This window comes from Ammospiza caudacuta, chromosome 4, assembly GCF_027887145.1.
Source record: "Ammospiza caudacuta isolate bAmmCau1 chromosome 4, bAmmCau1.pri, whole genome shotgun sequence".
Lineage (NCBI taxonomy): Eukaryota > Metazoa > Chordata > Aves > Passeriformes > Passerellidae > Ammospiza > Ammospiza caudacuta.
This window is the reverse complement of record NC_080596.1, coordinates 72,222,540-72,246,755: the sequence shown is the minus strand read 5'-3', so window position 1 is coordinate 72,246,755 and position 24,216 is coordinate 72,222,540. Positions and strand designations below refer to the sequence as shown.

General features: G+C 59.1%; 1 protein-coding gene across 2 annotated transcripts; it reads right to left on the bottom strand.

Annotated features, from left to right (window-relative positions):
* Nucleotides 1-235: 235 nt before the first annotated feature.
* ATP6V1B1 (ATPase H+ transporting V1 subunit B1) lies at nt 236-21,536 on the bottom strand. 2 transcript variants are annotated; one of them, XM_058803582.1, is made up of 14 exons: nt 21,408-21,536; nt 12,726-12,781; nt 11,295-11,393; nt 9,520-9,613; nt 7,334-7,411; nt 6,594-6,733; nt 5,967-6,068; nt 5,777-5,874; nt 4,661-4,784; nt 2,833-2,983; nt 2,067-2,149; nt 1,838-1,942; nt 544-673; nt 236-457 (listed from the first exon to the last, which is right to left on the bottom strand). In XM_058803582.1, the coding sequence occupies exons 1-14, from the start codon at nt 21,505-21,507 to the stop codon at nt 300-302; spliced, it is 1,518 nt and encodes a 505-aa protein (XP_058659565.1). In that variant the 5' UTR covers nt 21,508-21,536; the 3' UTR covers nt 236-299. The 2 variants fall into 2 exon arrangements, with proteins under 2 accessions (XP_058659565.1, XP_058659566.1); XM_058803583.1 differs by lacking the exon at nt 1,838-1,942.
* Nucleotides 21,537-24,216: the final 2,680 nt, after the last annotated feature.

Below are 24,216 nucleotides of genomic sequence, written 5' to 3'. Positions count from 1 at the left end.
CCGATTTTAGGAAGGGGCATCCAACTGTAGGAAAGAGGAGTTTTCCCTTAAAACACAGAATTATGGGATTTTGGGGAGATGCAGCTTGGGAACTGCCACTCCAGGCCTTCCCAGGGGTTCCCAAGGGTAGGAATTCCATGGCCATGGAAGGAAACATCGGAGCACAGAACGGCTTGGTGACCATGGTTGTTTATTCATCAATAAAAACAAAGAGATTGTTTCCAATTTTAGGAAAGGGGGATGTGATTTTAGGAAGGGGGATCCAATTGCAGGAAAGGGGGTTTTGTGTGGATTTGGGGTCACAGGGCCGTGCCCTGCTCGGGCACCTTGGCCTCGCGGGGGTAGAACTCAGCCAGGATGTTCTCGGGGATGCGCTTGAGGAGCTGCTTGGGGAAGATGCGCAGGAGCTGCCAGCCGATGTCCAGCGACTCGAAAATGCTCCGGTTCTCATAGGGACCTGCCAGGAGAGTGAGGTGGAGGATTTGGGGCTGCTGCAGGGGCTCTCCCAGATCCCAAATCCCCAGTTTGGGGCCAGAGGCTCACCCTGGGAGATGAAGTGCTTCTCGAACTTGTGCAGAAACTCCAGGTACAGGAGGTCGTCGGCGGACAGGGCCTCCTCACCCACCACGGCCTTCATGGCCTGCACGTCCTTCCCGATGGCATAGCAGGCATACTGTGGGATCCAGGGATTCCAGAGAGGGATTGGGATGGGCACGGACCCCACAGTCCGGCCAGTGCCACCAAGGGACACCTCCCATGAGCCTGGGTGGCTCAAAGACCCATTCCAACCTGGCTTTGGGCACTGCCAGGGATCCAGGGGCAGCCACAGCAAATCTGGGAATTCCAGCCCAGCCCCTGCCCACCCTCCCAGCCAGCAATTCCTTGCCAAGATCCCAGCCCAATTTCCCCTTTCCCAGTGGGAGCCATTCCCTGGCTCCTGTCCCTGCAGGCCTTGTCCCCAGTCCCTCTCCAGCTCTCCTGGAGCCCCTTCAGGGACTCTGAGCATTCCCTGGATTTTTTCCTTCTCCAGGGGAACATTCCCAGTTCTCCCAGCCTGGCTCCAGAACTCTGGGATAGTTTGGGTTGGAAGGACCTTAAATCCCATCCCATTCCCAACCCATGTTTAGGGACACTTTCCCCTACCCTGGGTTGCTTCTGTGTCCTGTCCGTCCACGACACTGAAGCAACCCTCCCATCCCATCCCATCCCATCCCATCCCATCCCATCCCATCCCATCCCATCCCATCCCATCCCATCCCATCCCATCCCATCCCATTTCCTCCCCATCTCATTTTATCCCACCCCATTTTGTCCCAATTCCATCTCATCCCAAATAATCCCAATTCCTCCCTCCCATCCATCCATCCATGCATCCATCCATCCTGGCCTTGGACATTCCCAGGGATTTGGGGCAGCCCCAGCATTGTCGGGTGTTGTCACTGTCACCTTCCCTGGATTATCCCCCCATCCCAATAAAGGCAGATGAATATTTGGGATTTAGGACACCCTGTGGAGCTCAGTGGGATCCAATCCTGAATCATCCCAAAAATCAGAGCTCCCCTCTGGAATCCTGTGGCCATTCCTGGCTCTCTGAGCTCTTCCCTTCCCCAGGAGAACATTCCCAGCTCTTCCAGCTGGCTCCAGAGCAGCTCCAGCCCTCAGAGCATCTCCAGAACCTCCTCTGGAATTGCTCCAGCAGCTCCAAACCCTCCTGAATTTGGGATCTGGGAGCAGGAGCAGCTCCACAGGTGGGGCCTCACCTGAGCCTCCTCAAACGGGGGGACAGGAGGGCCTGGAAGTGACAAACACCCCACCCCGAGTGTCCCCAAGCCCTCACCAGCTGGTTGGACACGTCCCCGTGGTCCTTCCTGGTCATTCCCTCTCCGATGGCCGATTTCATCAGCCGGGACAGGGACGGCAGAACGTTGATGGGGGGGTAAATCTGTAGGGTGGGAGCGACCCCAATGTCCAGCCAGCTCTGGGGGACCCCACCCCTACCCCTGGTGTTCCCGGGGCTTTCCAGCCCTGGATCCATCCTGGAGATGGGAAGGTGTTTGGGAACAAACCTGGCGGTTGTGGAGCTGCCGGTCGACGTAGATCTGGCCCTCGGTGATGAAGCCAGTCAGGTCAGGGATGGGGTGGGTGATGTCTGGGGTGGGGGGGAACAGAGGGGTTGTGAGACCCCAAAGCAGGGCTGGCAGCTCAGCTGGACACGGGACAATGCTGTGTGACATCTGTGGGGTCACCAGGGCAGCACAGACCCCACTGGGGTCAGTAGTGGGGGATTTGGTGTCACCCCATTGTCCTGGAGCTGGGGACCCAAATCTAGGTGGTTGGGATGGCACAGAGGGGTCTCAGTGCCACCTCTCTGTCCTGGAGTTGGGGACCCCAAATGGGAGGGGATGGGGTGGTTGGGATGGCATGGGGAGGTTTTGGTGCCACCGCCTTGTCCTGGAGTGATCCCAAATGGGAGGGGATGGGGATGGTTGGGGTGGCACAGAGGGGTCTCAGTGTCACCTCTCTTTCCTGGAGTTGGGGACCCCAAAGGGGAGGGGATGGGAGTGGTTGGGATGGCACAGAGAGGTTCTGGTGTCACCTTCCTGAAGCCAAGGACCCCAAACTGGAGTTGTTGAAGGGTTGTTGAGGACTGGGGAACTCTCAGACCCTAAATCACCCCAGCAGCCTCACCACCCCAGGAGCTCCCAAAACCGGGTAAAACCAGTGCAATTTGGGATTTCCCAACCCTGCGATTTCCAGAAGTGGGGAAATCCCGATCTCCCACGGTGTTCCCGTCCCCTCCCAGTATTCCCGCCCCTGCTGTGTCCCGCTGACCATCATTGGGCATGGTGAGGATGGGGATCTGGGTGATGGAGCCGTTCCTGCCCTCCACGCGCCCAGCGCGCTCGTAGATGGTGGCCAGGTCCGTGTACATGTAGCCAGGGAAGCCACGGCGGCCCGGGACCTCCTCCCTGGCTGCTGACACCTGTGGGGTTGGGGGGTCAGGGCACCCCAAACATCCCAAAAGCCACAGGGGGCACGGGGGACATGAGTGTCCTGAGCAGCCCAGGCAACCCCAAAAATCCCAGGTGTGCTGGGCACCCCAAACATCCCAAAAAACTCAAAACCCATGGGAACCCGAGGTGTGCTGAGGATTCTGAGCATCCCAAACACCCCAAACACCCCAAAAACCATGGGGGCCATGAGGGACGCAAGTGTCCTGAGCAGCCCAGGCAACCCCAAAAACCCCAAGTGTGCTGGCTGCTCCAAATACCCCAAAACCCCAAGAATTGTGGAAACCCCAGGTGTGCTGAGTATTCTAAGCATCCCAAACACCCCAAAAACCATGAGAGGCAAAGGGGACATGAGTGTCCCGAGCAGCCCAGGCAACCCCAAAAATCCAAGGTATGCTGGGCACCTCAAACACCCCCAAAAACTCAAAACCCGTGGAAACCCCAGGTGTGCTGAGGATTCTAAGCATCCCAAACATCCCAAACACCCCGAGCATTTCAAAGACCCTCAAAACCATGGGAAGCATGAGGGACATGAGTGTCCTGAGCAGCCCAGGCAACCCCAAAAATCCCAAGAGTGCTGGGTGCCCCAAACACCCCAAGAACAGTGGAAACCCCAGATGTGCTGGAAATCCTGAGCATCCCAAACATCCCAAACACCCCGGGCACCCCAAAGACCCCAGTCACCTCAAAAACCATGGGAGGTAAAGAAGACATGAGTGTCCTGAGCAGCCCAGGCAACCCCAAAAATCCCAGGTGTGCTGGGTGCCCCAAACACCCCAAAAAACTCAAGACGCTTGGAAACTCCAGGTGTGCTGAGGATTCTAAGTGCCCTGATCACCCCAAACACCCCATGAACCCTGGGCTCTCCTTGTCACTCTGAGCACCTCAAACACCCCAAGGACCCTGAGCTGTCCATGTCATCCTGAGCACCCCAAATCCCCAAAGACCCTGTCACCCCCAGCTGTCCTTGTCACCCTGAGCACCCCCGGTACCCCAAGAACCCTGAGCTGTCATTGTCAACCCCAAAACCCCAAGGACCCTGAGACCACCAGCTGTCCTTGTCACCCTGAGCACCCAGGTACCCCAAAGACCCTGGGCTCTGCTTGTCACTCTGAGCGCCTCAAACACCCCAAGGACCCTGGAACTTCCAGCTGTCCTTGTCACCTTGAGCACCTCAAACACCCCAAGGACCCTGGGCTGTCCTTGTCACCCCAAATCCCCCAAGGACTCTGGGTTGTCCTTGTCACCCTGAGCACCCCAAACCTCCCAAGAACCCCAAACACCTCCCGCTGTCCTTGTCACCCTGAGCACCCCAAGGCCCCCAGGGACTCTGGGCTGTCCTTGTCACCCCAAAACCCCCAAGGACCCTGGGCTGTCCTTGTCACCCTGAGCACCCCAAGTCCCCCAAGGACCCTGTCACCCCCAGCTGTCCTTGTCACCCCAAGCTCTTCCAGGATCCTGGGTTGTCCTTGTCATGCTCAGCATCCCAAACTCCCCAAGGACCTGGGTTGTCCTTGTCACATTCAGCATCCCAAACTCTCCAAGGACCCTGGGCTGTCCTTGTCACCCCAAATCCCCCAAGGACCCTGGGATGCCCAGCTGTCCTTGTCACCCTGAGCCCCCAAACCCCGCAGCCACTCCACACTGACCTCTCTGAGGGCCTCAGCGTAGGAGCTCATGTCGGTCAGGATGACCAGCACGTGCTTCTCACACTGGTACGCCAGGAACTCGGCCGTGGTCAGTGCCAGCCGCGGCGTGATGATCCTCTCAATCCTGTGGGACACCCCCAATTAGCACAATTAGGCTAATTAGTGCCCACAGGGCAGGTTTGCAGTGCCAGGGAAGGAAGGGAGAGAGGGAAGAAGGAAGGAGAAGGAGAAGGAGAAGGAGAAGGAGAAGGAGAAGGAGAAGGAGAAGGAGAAGGAGAAGGAGAAGGAGAAGGAGAGAAGAAAGAAGGAGGAAAAGGAGGAAGAAAAGAGAGGAAAATGGAAGAAAATGGAGAGAAAAGAAAAAGAGAAAAAAGAGAGAGGAGGAAGAGAGACAAGGGAAAGAAAGAAAAGGAGAAGGGGAGAAGGGGAGAAGGGGAGAAGGGGAGAAGGGGAGAAGGGGAGAAGGGGAGAAGGGGAGAAGGGGAGAAGGGGAGAAGGGGAGAAGGGGAGAAGGGGAGAAGGGGAGAAGGGGAGAGGAAAAGAAGAAGGAAAAGAAGAAGGAAAAGAAGAAGGAAAAGAAGAAGGAAAAGAAGAAGGAAAAGAAGAAGGAAAAGAAGAAGGAAAAGAAGAAGGAAAAGAAGAAGGAAAAGAAGAAGGAAAAGAAGAAAAGGAGAAGGAAAAGAAGAAGGAAAAGAAGAAGGAAAAGAAGAAGGAAAAGAAGAAAAGGAGAAGGAAAAGAAGAAGGAAAAGAAGAAGGAAAAGAAGAAGGAAAAGAAGAAGGAAAAGAAGAAGGAAAAGAAGAAGGAAAAGAAGAAGGAAGAAGAGGAAGGAAAAAGGGAGAAGGAAAAAGGAAAAGAAAAAGGAAGGAGAAAATAAGAGAGGAGAGAGAAGGAGGAGGAGAATGGAAAAGGAGAAGGGAGAAGGAAGAAAAGGAGAAGGAAGAAAAGGAGAAGGGAAAAGAGAGAGGGAAGAGGGGGAGGAGGAAGAAAAAGTAGGAGAAAGAAGGAGAAAAAAGAGGAGGAGGAGGGAGAAGGAAGAATGAGGAGACAAAAGGAGAAAGGAGGAGGAGGGAGAAGGACAGGAAGAGGAGGAGGAGGAGGCAGGGCTGTGCCTCACGTGGGGTCGTTGGCCAGGTTGAGGAAGAGGCAGACATTCTCCATGGAGCCGTTCTGCTCGAAGTCCGACTTGAAGAACCGCGCGGTCTCCATGTTCACCTGTGGGACACGTGGTCAGCAGGTGGGGACTTGGGGACACAGAGACACAGGGACAGGGCAGTTCTGGGGTCACCTGGGATGTCCTGACTCACCCCCATGGCTGCAAAGACGATGGCAAAGTTGTCCTCATGGAAATCCACCACATCCTTAGATTTCTTCACCAGCCCGGCCTGGCGGCAGATCTGTGCTGCAATCTGAGGGAGGGGACAGGGACGGGGTGGCAGCAGGGACAGGGACAGGGGTGGCAACAGGGGCACCCTGGAGCAGCCATGGCCCGTGTGGGACCAGGACATGGACCCACGGGCTGCGGGCCAATGGGGTGTCCCCCCCCTTCCTGTGTCCTGCCTTGTCCGTTGTCACTCCTGACTGGTCAGGGATGGCTCCCATCAGATCCCACCCTATGGATCCCATCCCATCCCAGGGATCCCATGGATCCCATCCATCCCATGGATCCCATCCCATCGCATCCCATCCCCATCCCCCTCTGGAATTCCCAGCCCCTCCTGCTGTCCCACACTCATGGCGACATGAGAAGGGTCTGCAGCCCCCCCAGTCCCTGGATTTAGGGACCCTAAACAAGTCCAGGTCCTCCTGCACAGCACACAGTGATTGCTATGCCAATGGGGAAACTGAGGCACGAGCTGATGGCAGCTTCCTGACACCAGGAGCGGGGATCCGACCTTCCCAACCCCTCCATCCTCCTCCTCCCCCAATCCCACCTCGTTGTGGGGCAGCCCGGCAGCGGAGAAGATGGGAATTTTCTGTCCGCGGGCGATGCTGTTCATGACGTCGATGGGAGAGATCCCGGTCTGGATCATCTCCTCAGGATAGATCCGCCCGTGGGGGTTGATGGGCTGGCCTGGAGCGGGAAAAGGAGAGATCATGGAATGGTGGGGTTGGAAGGGGCCTTGAACCCATCCAGTCCCACCCAGGGACAAATCCCACCATCCCGGGGTGCTCCAAGCCCTGTCCAGCCTGGCTTGGGACATTTCCAGGGATGGGGGGGTGGGGATGCAGGGATGGCCCGGGTTGGTGGCAAAAATTGGGAAGGAAGTTCTGGAGGTAAGCAGGGAGCAGCTCTGGTGTGGGACAGGAACAATCCCAACAGTTGGACACCCTCCTGGAGAATCCTGATGGGGATGGATGGATGGATGGATGGATGGATGGATGGATGGATGGATGATGGATGGATGGATGGATGATGGATGATGGATGGATGATGGATTGATGATGGATGGATGGATGGATGATGGATGGATGGATGGATGGATGGATGGATGGATGATGGATGGATGGATGGATGGATGGATGGATGGATGGATGGATGATGGATGGATGGATGGATGGATGGATGCAGGGATGTGGTGACACCACAGGACATGGTGACACCATCAGGGCACATTGTCACCCCAATTCCAGCCCATCCCAAGCCCCTCCTGCATTCCCTCAGAGCCGTCACCGTTGATGTCCAGGAAGTCCTCGGCCATCACCGGGGGGCCGCTGTCGATGGGTTTGGCGGAGCCGTTGAACACCCGGCCTGTGGGGACACAGGGACTGTCCCTAACTGAGGCCACCAGCTGGGGGTGGCACTCCCATGGCCCTGGGACATGGTCTCCAACCCGATCCCGGGATGTGCCTTCCACCCCAGCCAGGACATAGCAACTGGGGGCTGTGGGGCAGGAAGTGTCACCTGTGGGCTGGGTGACACTGCAGGTGCCAGCACATGGGGACAAGACCCCCGTGTCCCCCCATGTCCCATCCACCTCCATCACCTTGTCCCCATGTCCCCATGCTCCTGGTCACCCCTGTCACTTCCCTCTTGGGGTCCTGGGTTCCCAGGCAGGGGGTGACACCAAGACCCCCATACAGGCACAGAGGACAGGACCTTTACCCCATCATCCTTTCCATGTCTCCATGTCCCCATCACCCCCATCACCCTGTCCCCATGTCCCAAGGTCCCCATCACCCCCATCACTCTCTCCCTGTGTCCCCATTTCCCCATCACCCCCATCACTCTGTTCCCGTGTCCCCTTGTCCCCATCACCCCATCCCTGTGTCCCCATCACTCTGTCCCCGTGTCCCCACGTCCCCAGTCACTCCCCAGCTCAGTGGGGTGACACCAACCCCCCCCAAACCGTCCCCAGGGAGGGGACGCGGCCTCATCGCTCCCTCTCAGCCTCATCGACCGCCTCGGAGCCGCGGTGGCATCGATCGCGACAAAGCCACGGTTCCCTGACATCGCCTCGGTGGCTGCCGCCCCCTGCCCGCCCCCCCTGTCCCCCACGGGACGCGGTGGCGGTGCGGGGACACGGCAGCGGTGTCACAGCGCATCAGGGTGATGGCAGCGCCGAGCGCCGAGCACGAAAGGTCAGCGGCCACGGCAGCGGCGACTCCCGGGGGACACCGAGAGCGGCAGGGGAGGGTGACATCGGGGGGGCGACACGGGGGAGGTGACACCGCCCCCTGCCCTTTGCGGGAGCGCGGCGGACACGCGGCCCCCGTGGGTGAGGGGACAGCGCAGAGACAGCGCAGGGACAGCGCAGGGACAGGGCCACCCTCCGGCCCGACCTCGAGTGACCCCCGGGGTGGGGGGGTTGGGGGGATCGGGGGACATGAGGGGACAGGGGGGGCTCAGAGCTGGATCCCAGAGAGGTTTGGGGGGGAAGGGACTTTAAATCGCATCGATGTCACCTCCCTGCATGGGGACACCTTCCACTGTGCCAGGTGGCTTCAGGTGCTGGCCAGCCCGGGCTGGGACACTGCCAGGGGTGGGGTGACAGGATCAGGGACAGGGTGACACCGCTAGGGGTGGGGTGACACTGCCAGGGATGATGTGACACCGCCAGGCATGGGGTGATGCTTTCAGGGATCGGGTGACACTTGCAGCGACAGGGTGACACCACCAGGGACGGAGTGACACTTATAGGGACGAGGTGACACTAGCAGAGTTGCGGTGACACCACCAGGGACAGAGTGGTACCTCCAGGGACAGGGTGACACAGCCAGGGGTTGGGGGACACCGCCAGGGAAGGGGTGATGCTTTCAGGGATAGGGTGACACTTGCAGGGACGAGGTGACAGCTCCAGGAGGGGGTGACACTTATAGGGACGAAGTGACACCAGCAGAGAGGCGGTGACACAGCCAGGGACAGGGTGGAACCGCCAGGGACAGGGTGACGCTTTCAGGGATTGGGTGACAGGAGGGACGGGGTGACAGCTCCAGGAGTGGGGTGACACCACCAAGGATAGGGTGACACCTCCAGGGTTGGGGTGACACCACCAGGGGTGGGGTGACGCTTCCAGGGACTGGGTGACACCGCCAGGGATGTGGTGACACTTTCAGGGACTCAGTGACACCGCCAGGGACAGGATGACACCTCCAAGGACGCGGTGGCACCGCCAGGGACGAGGTGACACTTCCAGGGACGGGGTGACACTTCCAGGAACCCGGCGCCACCTCACCTGGCCTCCTTTCCCAGCCCACCCCTGGCGTTTCCCGGGATCGCCGCGCACAGAGGAGGCGGGGACCGCTCCCGCCCTGTCCCAGGTGGCTGCCACAGCTCGGAGGTGGCCCGGGGACGTTCTCAGCCCCAGAGATGAACCCTAAATGTCCCCAAATCTCGGTGCCAGCCGTGCCCGGGCTCACCCAGCATGTCCTCGGACACCGGCGTGCGCAGGATGTCCCCCGTGAACTCGCACGTTGTGGCCTTGGCATCGATGCCCGATGTGCCCTCAAACACCTGCGGAGTGCCCGGCGAGGGCAATTAACCAGGATTAATTAACGCTTTGGGGGGCGTGAGGTGACCCGCGCTCACCCCAACCCCCCCGGGAGGGGACATAAAAAAGGGACAAAGTTTGGGGTTAAAAACCCTTCTTGAGGGGATTTGGGGGGATTTTTTTGGGGGTGGACGGTGAATGCCGCACCCGCGGGAAAAGCCTTTTGATCCGGATAATATTTGACATCATTTGCGTTAATTAACCCCCGGCTCGCCGCTTTAATTAGAGCCGGGTTGCCCCTGGGCGCAGGGGGGAGCTGGGAACGGTGACAGATGACACTCGGAGCCCCCCAGGTGGCTGCGGGTCACCCCCAACAACGCTGAGGCTGCAAAAATCCCCTTTTCTCCCTTTTTTTTCTTTCCTTTTATCCCTTTCCCCCCCTTTTTTCCCCCTGCCCGAGCCTGACTCCCTAATAGGATTAAAAGGGCAGCCCCGAGGCGCAGGTGACACCAGAGCCGCGATTTTGGGGCAGCTGCGCCACCCCCCGGGCCCCCGCGGGGCGTCTGGGGGGGATCCGGGCTAATTAGGGGGGATTTGACCCCAAAGAGCCCCCGCGGCTTTGGGGACACTCCTGTGGCCACTGGTGTTCCAGGGCTGGTTGCTTTGGGGACACCCCAGCCAGGGGTGTCCCCGCTTTGGGGACACCCTGGCAGCCCCTGGGGTCCCAGGGCTGGTGGCTTTGGGGACAATGGCCTGGCTGTCCCAGGGTTGGTGGCTTTGGGGGGTGGTGGCAGCGTGGTCCTGGGATGGAGCAGGGGGTCAGTGTGGGGTGGTGGGGTGAGGGAGGGGACACGGCCTGTCCCAGGACACCCCTGGCCATCCCAGGACATCACTACCAGTCCCAGGACACTGTCCCCTGTCCCAGGTCACCCTTGACCATCCCAGACATCCCTGACCATCCCAGGACACTGTCCCCCACCCAAGGACATTTGTCCCAGGACAGTGTCCATCACAGGACGCCACTATCTGTCCAAGGACACTGTCACCTCTCCCAGGACACTGCCCATCCCAGGACACCCCTGGCCATCCCAGGACATTGTCACCTCTCCCAGGACACTGCCCATCCCAGGACACTGCCCATCCCAGGACATTGTCACCTCTCCCAGGACACTGCCCATCCCAGGACACCCCTGACCATCCCAGGGCACTGTCACCTGTCCCAGGACATTGCCCATCCCAGGACACTCCTGACCATCCCATGACATTGTCACCTGTCCCAGGACATTTGTCCCAGGACACTGCCCAATCCCAGGACACCCCTGGCCATCCCACGACACTGTCACCTGTCCCAGGACATTGCCCATCCCAGGACACTCCTGGCCATCCCAGGACATCAGTCCCGCCCCTAAAGAGCACAGGGACACGAGCCCGACAGCCACCACTGGAGGGGGACAGAGCCACGGGACAGAGCCTTGGGACAGGGACTCGGGACAGGGACAGAGCCCTGGGACAGGGACAGAGCCTTGGGACAGGGACTCGGGACAGGGACAGAGCCCTGGGACAGGGACAGAGCCTTGGGACAGGGACTCGGGACAGGGACAGAGCCCGGGGACAGGGACAGAACCCTGGCCCGCGTAGCCTCCGCGCGTCGCCATGTGGCGGTGTCGCCGTGTCCCCGCGGTGTCGCCGTGTCCCCGCGCTCACCTGCACGATGGCCTTGGCGCCCATCACCTCCAGCACCTGCCCGCTGCGGGTGGTGCCGTTGGGCAGGGTGAAGTTCACGATCTCGGCGTACTGGGCGAACTGTGGGGACAGCGACACGGGCAAACGGGGTGGCGGTGTCCCCTCCGTCCCCTCAGCCCCAGCTTCTCTCTCCCCAGCCCCTCCTGCTCCGCTGGTGCTGCCTCAGTTTCCCCTCCTTTGGACCTGAAGCCACCAAACTCTGAAGTGGGGACACACCGGGTGGCAAAGCGGTGGCGCTGCCTGTCCCTGTCACTGTCCCATCCTGGAGCTGCCCCCGGGCTGTGGCACCGCTCTGTGCCTCAGTTTCCCCGATGTCGAGGGGATTTTCCACTCCCGAGGAGGTGACACCAAATGCTGTCCGAGCCAGAGCCACCACCAGGGTGCCACCACCTCCAAGGCAGAGGTGTCCCCATGAGGCACGAGTGGCACTCATGGGGACACTGCAGGGTGCAGGGAGGGGACATGTCCTGCTCTGGGGACAATGGCCGATGTCAGGGCTCTCCTCCTCCTCCTCCTTTGATTGAGCTGATTAATTATATAAATGAGAGGGCCGTGGAAATGTGACACCAGGTGACAAAACCCTCTGGGTGTCACCCAGGTGGCCCCGGCCCAGACAGGAGAGCGGGACAAGGGACAGGGAGGGTGACAACAAGGGGACATGGGGGTTGTGGAGTGGCCCCGCTCAGAGCAGGAGCCCTGTGGGAGATGGGGCTGGGACAGGGGACAGGGGACAAGGGACAAGGGACAGGGGACAGAGCTGGGAAAGGGGACAGGGGACAGGGCACAGGGACACAGGGGACACAGGCTGAGCTCGGGCAGGGACACGGGGACATGGGGGACAGGGTGCCCGGACCGAGAGCACACACGTTCCACGGAATGTCCCCCGTGTCCCCAGTGTCCCCCATGTGGGCGCACACTCCACTCGCACGGGGACATGACGACACCGGGACATGGGGACATGGGGACACGGGACACGCCACCCGCGCGGGCAGGCGGGGACGGGGCTCTGCTGCCGAGCGCGTCCAGAGGAGGGAGCTCGGACCCCGGAGAGGAGGGGACAGCCCAGGGGACAGCCCAGGGGACAAGGGACAGGAAGGATGGCGCAGGGAAAGGGACAGCCCTGGGGACCGGGGAAAAGGGACAGGAGGAATGGCACAGGGAAAGGGGACAAGGGACAGGAGGGATGGCACAGGGAAAGGGGACAGCCCAGGGGACAGCCCAGGGGACAAGAGATGGAGAAGAAGGGACAGGGGACAGCCCAGGGGTCAGGAGGGAGGGGACAGAGGACAGGTGACAGGGGACACACTCCCCCCATCGCACCCTCAGCACTGCAGTCCCCACACAGCCCCAGGTGCCACCACCAAGCTGTCCCCATGTCACCCAGGGTCCTACCTTGACGTTGTCCAGCACCACCAGGGGCCCGTTGACACCGCACACTGTCCTGTAGGCTGGGGGAGGTGACACCGTCAGTCCCCAGGGCCACGGGGCCACCCGGGCGGTGCCACCCCCATGTCCCATCCCTTCCTGTGTCCCTTTCCCTGTGCCGGTGACACCCCGAGTGACCGGTGGTGGCCCGACTGGACACTGTCACTCAGTGGTGACACGGCACTCGGGGGTTGTGTCACCTTCTGGAGGTGTCCTCAAATGCCCGGCAGGGATGTCACCGCTGGGAATGCCACCAGGGCCAGCAGGGAAGTGTCCCCTTGTCCCCTCCCAGTCACGCCTTGCCCGGTGGGATGCGGGGACACTTCCCAAAGTCCCCGCGGTGCTGGGGGGACCCTGGGGACACCCCGGGGCGACATTGGGGTGGGGAAAGGACGGTGTGACCCGGCGGGAACAGCCCTGGGACAGGCGGTGACAAACGGGGACAGGGGACAAGGGTGACAAATGAGGGTGGAGCTGGATAGAAACACAGAGAGAGACAGCGGATCCCGGGAATTTCGGGATTGGGATTCTGGGAATGCCGGGATTGGGATCAGATCCCGGGATTGGGATGGGATCCTGGGAATAATGGGATTGGGATCAGATCCCGGGATTGGGATGGGATCCTGGGAATAATGGGATTGGGATCAGATCCCGGGATTGGGATCAGATCCCGGGATTGGGATGGGATCCTGGGAATAATGGGATTTGGATGGGATTCCCTGGAATGCCGGGGTTGGAATGGGATCCCGGGACTGGGATGGGATCCCGGGAAATTCCAGGATTGGATCCCAGGAATAATGAGTTTGGGATGAGATCCTGGGAATGCCAGGGTTGGGATGGGATCCCAGGAATAATGGGATTTGGGTTGGGTCCCCTGGAATGCCAGGGGTTGGGTCCTGGGAATAATGGGATTGGGATGGGATCTTGAGAACGGCAGGATTGGGATCAGGTCCTGGGAACCCTGGGACTGGGACTGGCTCCCAGGAGTGCCGGGTTTGGGATCAGCTCCAGGGAGTGCTGGGATTGGGATGGGATCCTGGGAGCACCAGAATTGGGATCGGGTCCCAGGAGTGCCGGGAGTGGGATCAGCTCCGGGGAATGCCAGGATTTGGATCAGCTCCTGGAAGTGCCAGGTTTAAGATCAATTCCCGGGAATGCCAGGATCAGGATCAGCTCCCGGGAACGCCGGGACTGGGATCGGGTCCCAGGAACACCGGGTTTAGGATCAATTCCCGGGAAAGCCAGGATTTGGGATCAGCTCCCGAGAACGCCGGGGTTTGGATGGGCTCCCAGGAACGCTGGAGTTTGGGATCGGCTCCTGGGAACGCCAGAATTTGGATCGGCTCCCGGGAACGCCGGGACGGGGATCGGCACCAGGGTTTGGGATCGGCTCCCGGGAACGCCGGGGTTTGGGATCGGCTCCCGGGAACGCTAGGGTTTGGGATCGGCTCTCGGGAACGCCCGGGTTTGAATAGCTCCCAGCAGTGTCTGGTTTGGGATCTCCGGAGTTTGGGATCGGCTCCCAGGAACGCCGGGACTGGGATCAGCTCCCGGGAATGCCGAGACTGGGATCGGCTCCCGGGAACGCCGGGGTTTGGGATCAGCTCCGGGGAACGCCGGGTTTGGGATCTCCGGGGTTTGGGCTCGGCCCCCGGCGGGTGCAGGTGCGGGGGAGCTGATCCGGCTCTAAGCCGCGCCTTGATCATCCCAGGAAGTGTCAAAGCCCCGAGCGCTGCCCCGGCCCCGCTGACCCCGCCGGGCCCTTTCATGCCCTGCCCCCGCTCCCACACCGGGCTCCGGCATTCCCACCTGATCCTAATAGGATCGGAGAGGCCGGGCCAGCTGCAGGGCGTCCCGCGGAGACGGGGGTCCCTGATGTCCCTGTGCTGACGGCGGCATTGTCCCCCAGCTGGGACAGCCCAGGGAATTCATGGGTCCCGTTTCTCCCGCTGGTCACAGCCCAATCCTGGACACCCCACGGGGCACAGTGGGGTCACCCCGATGGCACAACGGGACCCTCGGTGTCCCCTCCCCTCAGCCAGGGCAGTGCCAGCGATGCCAGACATTCCAGCTATGGGATCTTGGAATTATAGACTGGTTTAGGTTGGGAATTCTTTAAAGCCCAGGAATTCCACCCCTGGCACCTTCCACTGTCCCAGATTGATCCAAGCCCCAATGTCCAACCTGGCCTTGGGCACTGCCAGGGATCCAGGGGCAGCCACAGCAAATCTGGGAATTCCAGCCCAGCCCCTGCCCACCCTCCCAGCCAGCAATTCCTTGCCAAGATCCCAGTCCAATCTCCCCTTTCCCAGTGGGAGCCATTCCCTGGCTCCTGTCCCTGCAGGCCTTGTCCCCAGTCCCTCTCCAGCTCTCCTGGAGCCCCTTCAGGGACTCTGAGCATTCCCTGGATTTTTCCCTTCTCCAGGGGAACATTCCCAGCTTTCCCAGCCTGGCTCCAGAGCAGAGGGGCTCCAGCCCTGGGAACAGCTGTGGAGTCTCCCTGGATTTGCTACAGGAGGTCGACACCATCCTGAATTTGGCATCTGGGAGCTGGAGCACCTCTGCAGGTTGGGTGTCACCTGAACAGAGCACAGGGACAGAATTCCCACCTTTCCCAACTCCATCTTCTCCCAGGGCTGTCCCCAATCCTTTCCCCTCCAGCCTGGATTTGTGCCCCATCCCAGTTCCTCCTGCCCTTGGCCTTGCAGAGCCCCATGAGGTTCTCCCAGCCCCACTCCAGGAGCTAATTAGCTAATTAGCCTTCTCTGCCCTTCCCCAATTAGGGCCGGCTCCTGCTGCTCGCTCATTCAGGCTCTGGAGGGGCCGGCACACCGGGAGCCCCCTCCCCGCCTTTTGTCCCCTTTATTCCCAAAGTGACCATCCGGCCTTTTATTCCCGTTCCCACTTCCCTTCTCTGGAGTTTATGGGATTTTAAATTTTCAGCAGCCCCAAAGTCACCCTCATGGGACAGGGACATTGGGAGTGTCACTTGTCCCGGCACGGGGGTGTCCAGTGAGGTACCAGTGGCTGCCACCCCCTTGGGGACAATCCTGGTGGCCCTCCAGCCCCACTGGAATGGCTCTTCCCATCAGGAATGTGGAAGCCTCTGGCAGCACTGGTGTCACCAGGAGTGACATTGGATCATCAGCTGAGCTCTTGGGTGGAAATCCATCCTTAGTCCGTCCGTCCATCCATCCATCCATCCATCCATCCATCCATCCATCCATCCATCCATCCATCCATCCATCCATCCATCCCTCCATGGGCAGAGATCTCTGGACATCAGGGAATCCTGGACTGGTTTGGGTTGGGAGGGGTCTCAAATCCCACCTGGTTCCATCCAGGGACCCCTCCCACCACCTGCTGCTGCTCGTGCTCCAAGTCCCGTGTCCAGCCTGGCCTTGGACATTCCAGGGGTCATTCCAGCCCCTCGTCCCTGCCCGGCTCTGGGATGTTCCTTCAGGACAGAGCGGGAAATCGCGACAACAACGCCATGGGACAGCCTGGGAAGGGATCAGGGTGGGGAGAGAGGAGGAGAAGGAGAAAAAGGAAAAGAAGGAAAAGAAGAATGTGGAGGAAGAGGAGAAAAAGAGGAAGAAGATGAGAGAGGAGGAAGAGGTGGAAGAGGTGCAGAAGAGTCAGAAATAGAAGAAGAGGAAAAAGAAAGAGGAAAAGGAGGAGGAGGAGGTGGAGATGAAGGAGGAGAAGAATAAAAAGGAGAAGGGGAAGAAGAAGAGAAGGAGGAAGGAGGAGGAGAAGAGGAAGAAGGGGAAGATGAAGAAGAAAAAGAGGAGGAAGAAGAGGAAGAGGAGGAGAAGGAGATGAAAGAGGAGAAGAAGTGGAGGAAGAGGAGAAAAAGAAGATGAGGGAGGAGGAAGAGGTGGAAGAGGTGAAGAAGGATGAGAAGAAGAAGAAGAAGAAGAAGAAGAAGAAGAAGAAGAAAAAGAAGAAGAAGAAAGAGGAGGAGGAAGGGAAGGATGAGGAAGAAGAAGAGGAGGAGAAGGAGAAGAGGAGGAGAAAGAGGAGGAGAATAACAGGAAGAGGAAGAGGAGGAAGAAGAGGACGAGGATAGGAACAAGAAAAGAAGAAGGAAGAGAAGGAGAAGAGGAGGAAGAAGAGGAGGAAGAAGAGGAGGAGGAAGAGGATGAGGAGAAGAAGAAGAAGAAGAAGAAGAACAAGAACAAGAACAAGAAGAGGAGAAGGAAGAGGAAGAAGAGAAGGAGGAAGAGGAGGAGGACGAGGAGAAGAACAAGAAGAGGAGAAAGAGGAGGAAGGAGAAGAATAACAAGAAGAGGAGGAGGAAGAGGAGAGAAGAGCAAGAAGAGGAGAAGGAGGAGGAGGAGAAGGAGAGGAAGAACAAGAGGAGGAGGAGGGCCGAGAAGCACAGGGGCAGCACCGGAAAGCCGCAGCAGAGATAATGAAGCCGCGGCAGGCGCGGGCTGGGTGGGCTGTGGCCGCCGGCAGGGGCACGGCCGGGGAGCAGGGGGCGGAGGGGGCGAGGGGCCGAGGGGGCAGCAAAGTCTTTCAACGTGGCCTTTCCACACCCCCAGCCCCAAATTCACAGCTGCTGTCACATGCGATCTCCGTCAGCGCTGACACTCACGCACTGCTGCCCGCGCGGGGGGCACCGCGGCCCCCGGTGACAAAGGGGACCCGACCCGGCTCCACCCGCCGCTAATTGCTCCCGCTCGCCCGCCCTGCCCTCCGCAGCCCCCGCGGCCCCTCCCGGCACTCAGGGCTCGGCTGCAAAGTGCGCCGGGGGCTCGCTGCCACCTCCGAGGAGGGCTGGGGGTCGGGGAAGGGAGCATAAGGGTCGGCCTGTTCCGCCAGGTCAGGTGGATCCGAGTCCATCCAGCCTGGCCTTGGGCGCTTCCAAGGATTCAGGGCCAGCCACAGCAAATCTGGGAATGCCATCCCAGCCAGGAATCCCAAAATCTCACCCAAATCTCCCCTTTCCCAGTGGGAAGCCATTCCCCTTTTTTGTCACCTCGTTCTCTGGGCTGGGTGTGGGGTGAGTGATGCTCAACCCCACCCCCAAATTCCAGAGCTGGGAAGGGATGGGAACACCTGGAGCAGAGATGGGAAGCAGGAGGGATAAACAGCCCCCAAACCCCCAAATTCCCCAAATGCTCGGTCCCTGAGCAAAGCTGTGGGTGCAGGGCTGCCCCAGCAGGTCCAGAGCTGATCCTGAGCCGTCCTGCGGCACAGGGAGGGTTCCCGGTGTCCCCCAGGGCACAGAGAGGGGACCCCAGCCCTGGCACCTCTGGATGGATGATGGATGGATGGATGGATGGATGGATGGATGGATGGATGGATGATGGATGGATGGACGATGGATGGATGGATGGATGGATGGACGATGGATGATGGATGGATGGATGGATGGATGGATGGATGGATGGATGGATCGATGGATGGACAGATGGACAGAGCAGGGGCAGAGGACGCTGGGCACAAGGCTCTGGATGGGGCTGGGTGCATCCCCATCCCTGGCAGTGTCCAAGGGACAGGGACAGGGCTTGGAGCAGCCTGGGACAGTGGGAGGTGTCCCTGAGAGTGGCACTGGGTGGATTTAAACTCCCTCCCAACCCAAAATCCAAGATTTTATGACCCCATGAATGCTCAATTTCCAGAACCCACACCACAAACCCACCCCCCTCTTTTTCTCCTCCAGCTCTTCCTCCCAATCCCTCTCAGCCCCAAGCCCACCCTGGGACTTTTCCGACAATCCCTAAGTGACCGCTCGCTTCCGCCCCAGTCGCGGCCGGCCGTGGTCGCCTCCTGGACCTGCCCATTGTGCCATGTGTCACTTTGTGCCGCGCTGTCAACCCCATGGGGCTGGCCCGGGGCTGGCAGGGGCCGTGAAAAGCCCGGCGGGGGGTCACACTCTATGCCACTAATTAGGGCCCGGCGGCCGCGGGTTCCCAGACACACCTGCACGGTCATGTGGGGGCAGCCGCAGAAAAGGCGGCCCCAGCCAAGCGTGAAGCCAGCGAGGAAAAAAAAAAAAAGGAAAACAAAACAAAAAAAAAAAAAAAAAACAAAAAAAAAAAAAAGAGAGAAAAAAAGAGGGAAATTCAAGCGTTGCTCGCTGTGGGTTTTGCTGGTGGAATTAAATACCAGGGAGGGAAGAGAGGGAAGGGGAGGGATCCTAAAGGATGTGGGATGAAGGGTGGGGGTTGTTGTGGGGCAGAGGGGTCACAGCCCCCCAGGGCAGGGTGGCCAAGGGTTGGGAGGCTGGATCTTCCTTTGCTGCTGCTCATGTCCCAAACGGCACCAGGAGCAGACCCCAAAGGGACAACCCGTGCCTGGAGCAGGAGAGGTGTCAGGGGTGGTGGGGACAGATAGGACATGGCAGCAACCCACCAAAATCATTGCTGGGCTGAGGCTGTGTGGCACAAATTGGATGTCCATCTGTCTGTCCATCTGTCCATCCATCCATCCATCCATCCATCCATCCATCCATTCATCCATCCATCCATCATCCATCCATCCATCCATCCATCCATCCATCCATCCATCCATCCCTGCCCATCCCAGTTCCCCCAGTTCTGGGCACTGGGCTGTAGCTGGGGACAGTGACACCACCCCTGTGCCCAGTGCCACACTGGGACCCCAAACTAGGACGCCAAACTGGGATTCCAAACGGGGAACCTGAACGGGAACCCGTAACTGGGGCTCTAAACTAGAACATTTAGCTGGGACCCTAAACTGGTACCCTAAACTGGGAACATAAACTGGGACCCCAAACTGGGATCCCAAACTGGGAAACTGAACTGGGACCTTGGACTTGGATCCTAAACTGGAACTCTTAACTGGGACCCCAAACTGGAACCTTTAACTGGGAAGCTGAACTGGAACTCTTAACTGGAATTCTAAACTGGAGCCTTTAACTGGGACCCCAAAATGGTACCTTAAACTGGGAACCCAAACTGGGACCCCAAATTGGGGACCCAAACTGCGAAACTGAACTGGGACCCCAGACTTGGACCCTAAACTGGAGCTCTTAACTGGGAACCTGAACTGGGACCCTTAACTGGGACCCTTAACTGGGACTCTAAACTGGAACCTTTAACTGGGACCCTAAAATGGTACTCTAAACTAGGACCCTAAACTGGTACCCTAAACTGGGAACATAAACTGGGAACCCAAACTGGGAAACTGAACTGGGAACCCAGACTTAGACCCTAAACTGGAGCTCTTAACTGGGAACCTGAACTGGGACCCTTAACTGAGAACCTGAACTGGGACCCTTAACTGGGACCCCAAACAGGGACCCCCAAGCTGGGATGGCAAGCTAGGATGCCAAACTGGGACCCTACACTGGGAACATAAACTGGGACCCCAAACTGGGATCCCAAACTGAGACCCAGAACTGGGGCCCTAAACTGGGACCCAAACTGGGACCCCGAACTGGGAACATAAGCTGGGACCCTAAACTGGGACCCAGCACTGGGGAACCCCGCCCCCCCATGAGCTCAGGCACCCACAGCCCCACGCTGCCCCTCCCCCATATTCAGGGATGTCCCCACCCCTCCGAATGTCACCTCCAGGTCCCCCCCCCTCTCAGCCGTGCCACTCCCTCTGTCCTTCCTGCCACTTCTGCTGTCACCTCCAGAACATTTTGGGACTCGCCTGTCCCAGCTGCCCACCTGGGTGACAGGGACACACCGGGGACAGGACTTTGTCCCCGCCTGGGTGGCGGTGCCGCTCTGGGCACAGGGAGGGGACAAACGCTTCCCTCGAGGGGACAAACGTGTGCCGTGGGAAGAAACTGGGGCGGTTTTTTCCTGGCACAGGGACACGCGGGTGACACCCGAGCCAAGGGCTGGCGCTCGGCCAGGCGACACGGGCAGGAGTCACCCGCGGGTGGCCGCTGTTGACAGCAAACACGGCGGGTGGCCGGGCAGGGCCAGCTCGGCTCGGGAGGGACCGGAGCCACCCGGTTGGGGACATCCCCGCGAGGTGGCTTCCGAACTGCCCCAGCAGCGAAGGCACAAAGGTCACAAGGGACGCCCTTGGTGACAGCGGGGGCTTGGGGACAAAGTGACAGGGGGATCGTCCAGCCCCGTGTGGCGCTGGCACGGTGCCAGGTGTCCCGATGTCGCCGTGGGATGGGGGCACAGCGGGAAGGGCGCCCCGGCTGTCACCACGGCGCCTCACAGGTGTCTCCAGGGTGGGGACATTTTCCCCGGTCCTTGTGGGTGCGGTGCCCAGGAGGGGACACTCCCGCAGCCCCACAGTGTCCCCCTGTCCCCCCGAGAGGCACACGTGGCCGCTGTGCCACCCTGCCTGTCTCAGTGCCACCCAGCTGTCCCCTCCTGAGCCAGTGGCACCCGTCCATCCATTCCTGCCACCCCTGCCTGTCCCAGTGTCACCCACCCATCCCTGTTATCCTCCCTGTCCCAGTGCCACCCCTCTGTCCCTTCCTGTCCCAGTGCCACCCGCCCGACCCTGTCACCTCTCCCTGCCCCAGTGCCGCCCACCTGTCCCTGTACCTGCTCCAGTGCCACCCACGCACTCCTGCCCGGTGTCACCCCCGCGTCCCTGCCACCACTGCTCGGGGACAGAGCGATGTCCCTCCCCGGGGTTCCCGCCTCGGTGTCCCCTCGGTGTCCCCCCGGTGTCGCCTCAATGTCCCGCACTCACTCAGCCGGGGGTTGCTGTGGAAGTCGCGGGTCACGGCCAGCCCGTGCTCGCGGGCGGCCGCCAGCTCTGTCGCCGCTGCTGTCACCTTGGTGGCGGCCATGGCCCTGTCCCTGTCCTTGTCGCCGTCACGGTCCCGGTCCCGCCGGGCAGGACACGGCAGTGCCCCGGGTTTTGTAGCCCCGGCCCGGCCCCGCCCGCGACACCGGCGGCAAAGGTGACACCGGCAGCAAAGGTGATACCGGTGGCACAGGTGACACCGGAGACAGAGGTGGCACCGGCGGCACAGGTGACACCGGAGACACAGGTGACACCGTGTTGGCTGTAAACAGCGGGAGGGAGAGGCCGGGGGCGGGATCGCGGGAGCCGGGATGGGGGCAGGGAATGGGAATGGGAATGGGAACGGGAATGGGAACGGGAACGGGAACGGGAATGGGAATGGGAATGGGAATGGGAATGGGAACGGGAATGGGAATGGGAATGGGAATGGGAATGGGAATGGGAATGGGAACGGGAACGGGAATGGGACAGGAAGTGGGAATGGGAATGGGAATGGGAATGGGAATGGGAATGGGAATGGGAACGGAATGGGAATGGGAACGGGAACAGGAATGGGACAGGGAGTAGGAATGGGAATGGGAATGGGATGGGATGGGAATGGGAATGGGAACGGGATGGGAACGGGAACGGGAACAGGAATGGGACAGGGAGTGGGAATGGGAATGGGAATGGGATGGGATGGGAATGGGATGGGAATGGGAATGGGAATGGGAACGGGAATGGGAATGGGAATGGGACAGGGAGTGGGAATGGGAACAGGAGTGGGAGCGGGAATGGGAACGGGATAGGGATAGGGGTAGGGACAGGGACAGAGATGGGGATAGGGATGAGGGTAGGGATCGGGATAGGGATGGGGAATGGGATAAGGTATGGGGATAAAGGACAGGGATTACGGGTATGAGATAAGGAAAGTGATAGGGATAAGGGATAGGGATCGGAATGGGGAGAGGGAATGGGATGGGTGTGGGAATGGCGTAAGGGATATGAGATAATGGATCAGGACAGGGAGAGAGATGAGGAGCAGGGATAGGAAGAGGGATAGGGAATGGGAGAGGAAGAGAGATAAAGGACAGGGATAAGGGGTAGGGATAAGGAAAGGGATAGTGGTAATGGATAGGGATGGGAATACGGATAGGGATAAGGATAGAGATAAGGGATGGGCTAGGGATAGAGATAAGGAATAAGGATAGGGATAGGGATAGGGATAGGGATAGGGACTGGGATAGGGACTGGGATAAGGGATAGGGATGTAAATAGGCATGGGGTTAGGGATAAGGGATAGTGATAAGAATAAGGAATAAGAATAGGGATAAGGGATAGGGATAGGGAATGGGATAGGGAATGGGATAGGGAAAGGGACAGGGACAAGGGATAGGGATGTAGATAAGGGGTAGTGATCGGGATAGGGAATGGGAATGGGAATGGGATAAGGGAATGGGAATGGGATAAGGGATAGGGATTAGGGAATGGGATAGGGAAAGGGACGGGGATAAGAGATAGGGACAGGGATGTAGATAAGGGATAAGGATCGGGATAGGGAATGGGATAAGGATAGGGGATAGGGATAGGGATGGGGATAGGGATAGGGATAGGGATAGGAATAAGGGATAGGGATAAGTGATGGAGTAGGGATGCGGGTAAGGAATAAGAATAGAGATAAGGCGTAGGGGTAGTGATAGCAGGATAGAGATAGGAATTAGAGATAAGGGATAGGGAGAGGAATTGGGATATTCCTGCTCCTCAGCAGGGATCAGAGATCTGAGATAAGGAATTGGGATAAAGGATAAAGGCTAGGGAGAGGGAAAATGAGAGGGAGAGGGAAAAGGAGAGGGATGGGGATAAGGGATAGAAATGGAAACAGGGATAGGGATAGGGATAGGGATAGGGATAGGGATAGCAATAAGGGAATGGAAATGGGATAGGGTTAGGGATAAGGGGTAGGGGTTAGGGAACAGGATAGGGAAAGGGACCGGGATAAAGCATAGAGATAAGGGATAGGGATGAGGGATAAGGAATAAGAATAGGGTTAAGGAATAAAAATAGGGTTAAGGGATAGCGATAGGGGATGGAGATTGGGGTAGGGATAAAGGATAAGGAAAATGGGATAAAAAATAGGGAAATAGGAAAAATAGGGATAAGGATTGGGATAAGGAATAAGGATAGGGAACAAGGGGTGCTTGGCTCCTCGGGGGCTCTGAGGACACAGCAGAGAGGGCAATGGTGGCCTTAGAAATGTCACCCTGCGATGTCACCCACGCAGCCAGTGACACCCGGAGCGGGGGAGGATGAGGAGGAGGCGGAAGGAGGCAGGACGTGACTTTTATTAACATTAGAAACCATTTTAAAACCCCAATTTTTCCTAAAAATTTGACATCCAATTGTTGGTTTTCCAGTCATCCCAGTCTGGAGGAGCCCCTGGAACGGACTGGGACAAACTGGGGGTGTCCCCAAGCTGTCCCCGACCCCCGTGACAGCTTCACTTTGGAGAAAGGAGCTTTGGATGGGATTTGGGATTTTTGGGATCAAACGGGCAAAAGGAGCAGCGCCGGGATTCCCACGGAACCAGAGCAGGCAGGAAAACCCCAAGGATGATCCCAAATCCAACCCGGGCTTTGTTTGGCCCGAAATGTCCCCAAATCCCCTCCGGCCGCGAGGTTGAGAAGTCTGGAGTTCCTTTCTCCACCCGATTCCTCCCGGTGAGCCCGGGAATTTTCTGGGTTGGAAAATCCCTAAATCCCCTCTGGAATGGGGT

Excerpts from the sequence above, each read along its gene's own strand:
- ATP6V1B1 (XM_058803582.1), bottom strand. The coding sequence starts at position 21,507 with ATGGCCGCCACCAAGGTGACAGCAGCGGCGACAGAGCTGGCGGCCGCC. Across the intron at positions 11,394-12,725 it reads TGGTGCTGGACAACGTCAAG|TTCGCCCAGTACGCCGAGAT; the intron begins GTAGGACCCTGG and ends CTGTCCCCACAG. Across the intron at positions 458-543 it reads GAAGCACTTCATCTCCCAGG|GTCCCTATGAGAACCGGAGC; the intron begins GTGAGCCTCTGG and ends CTCTCCTGGCAG.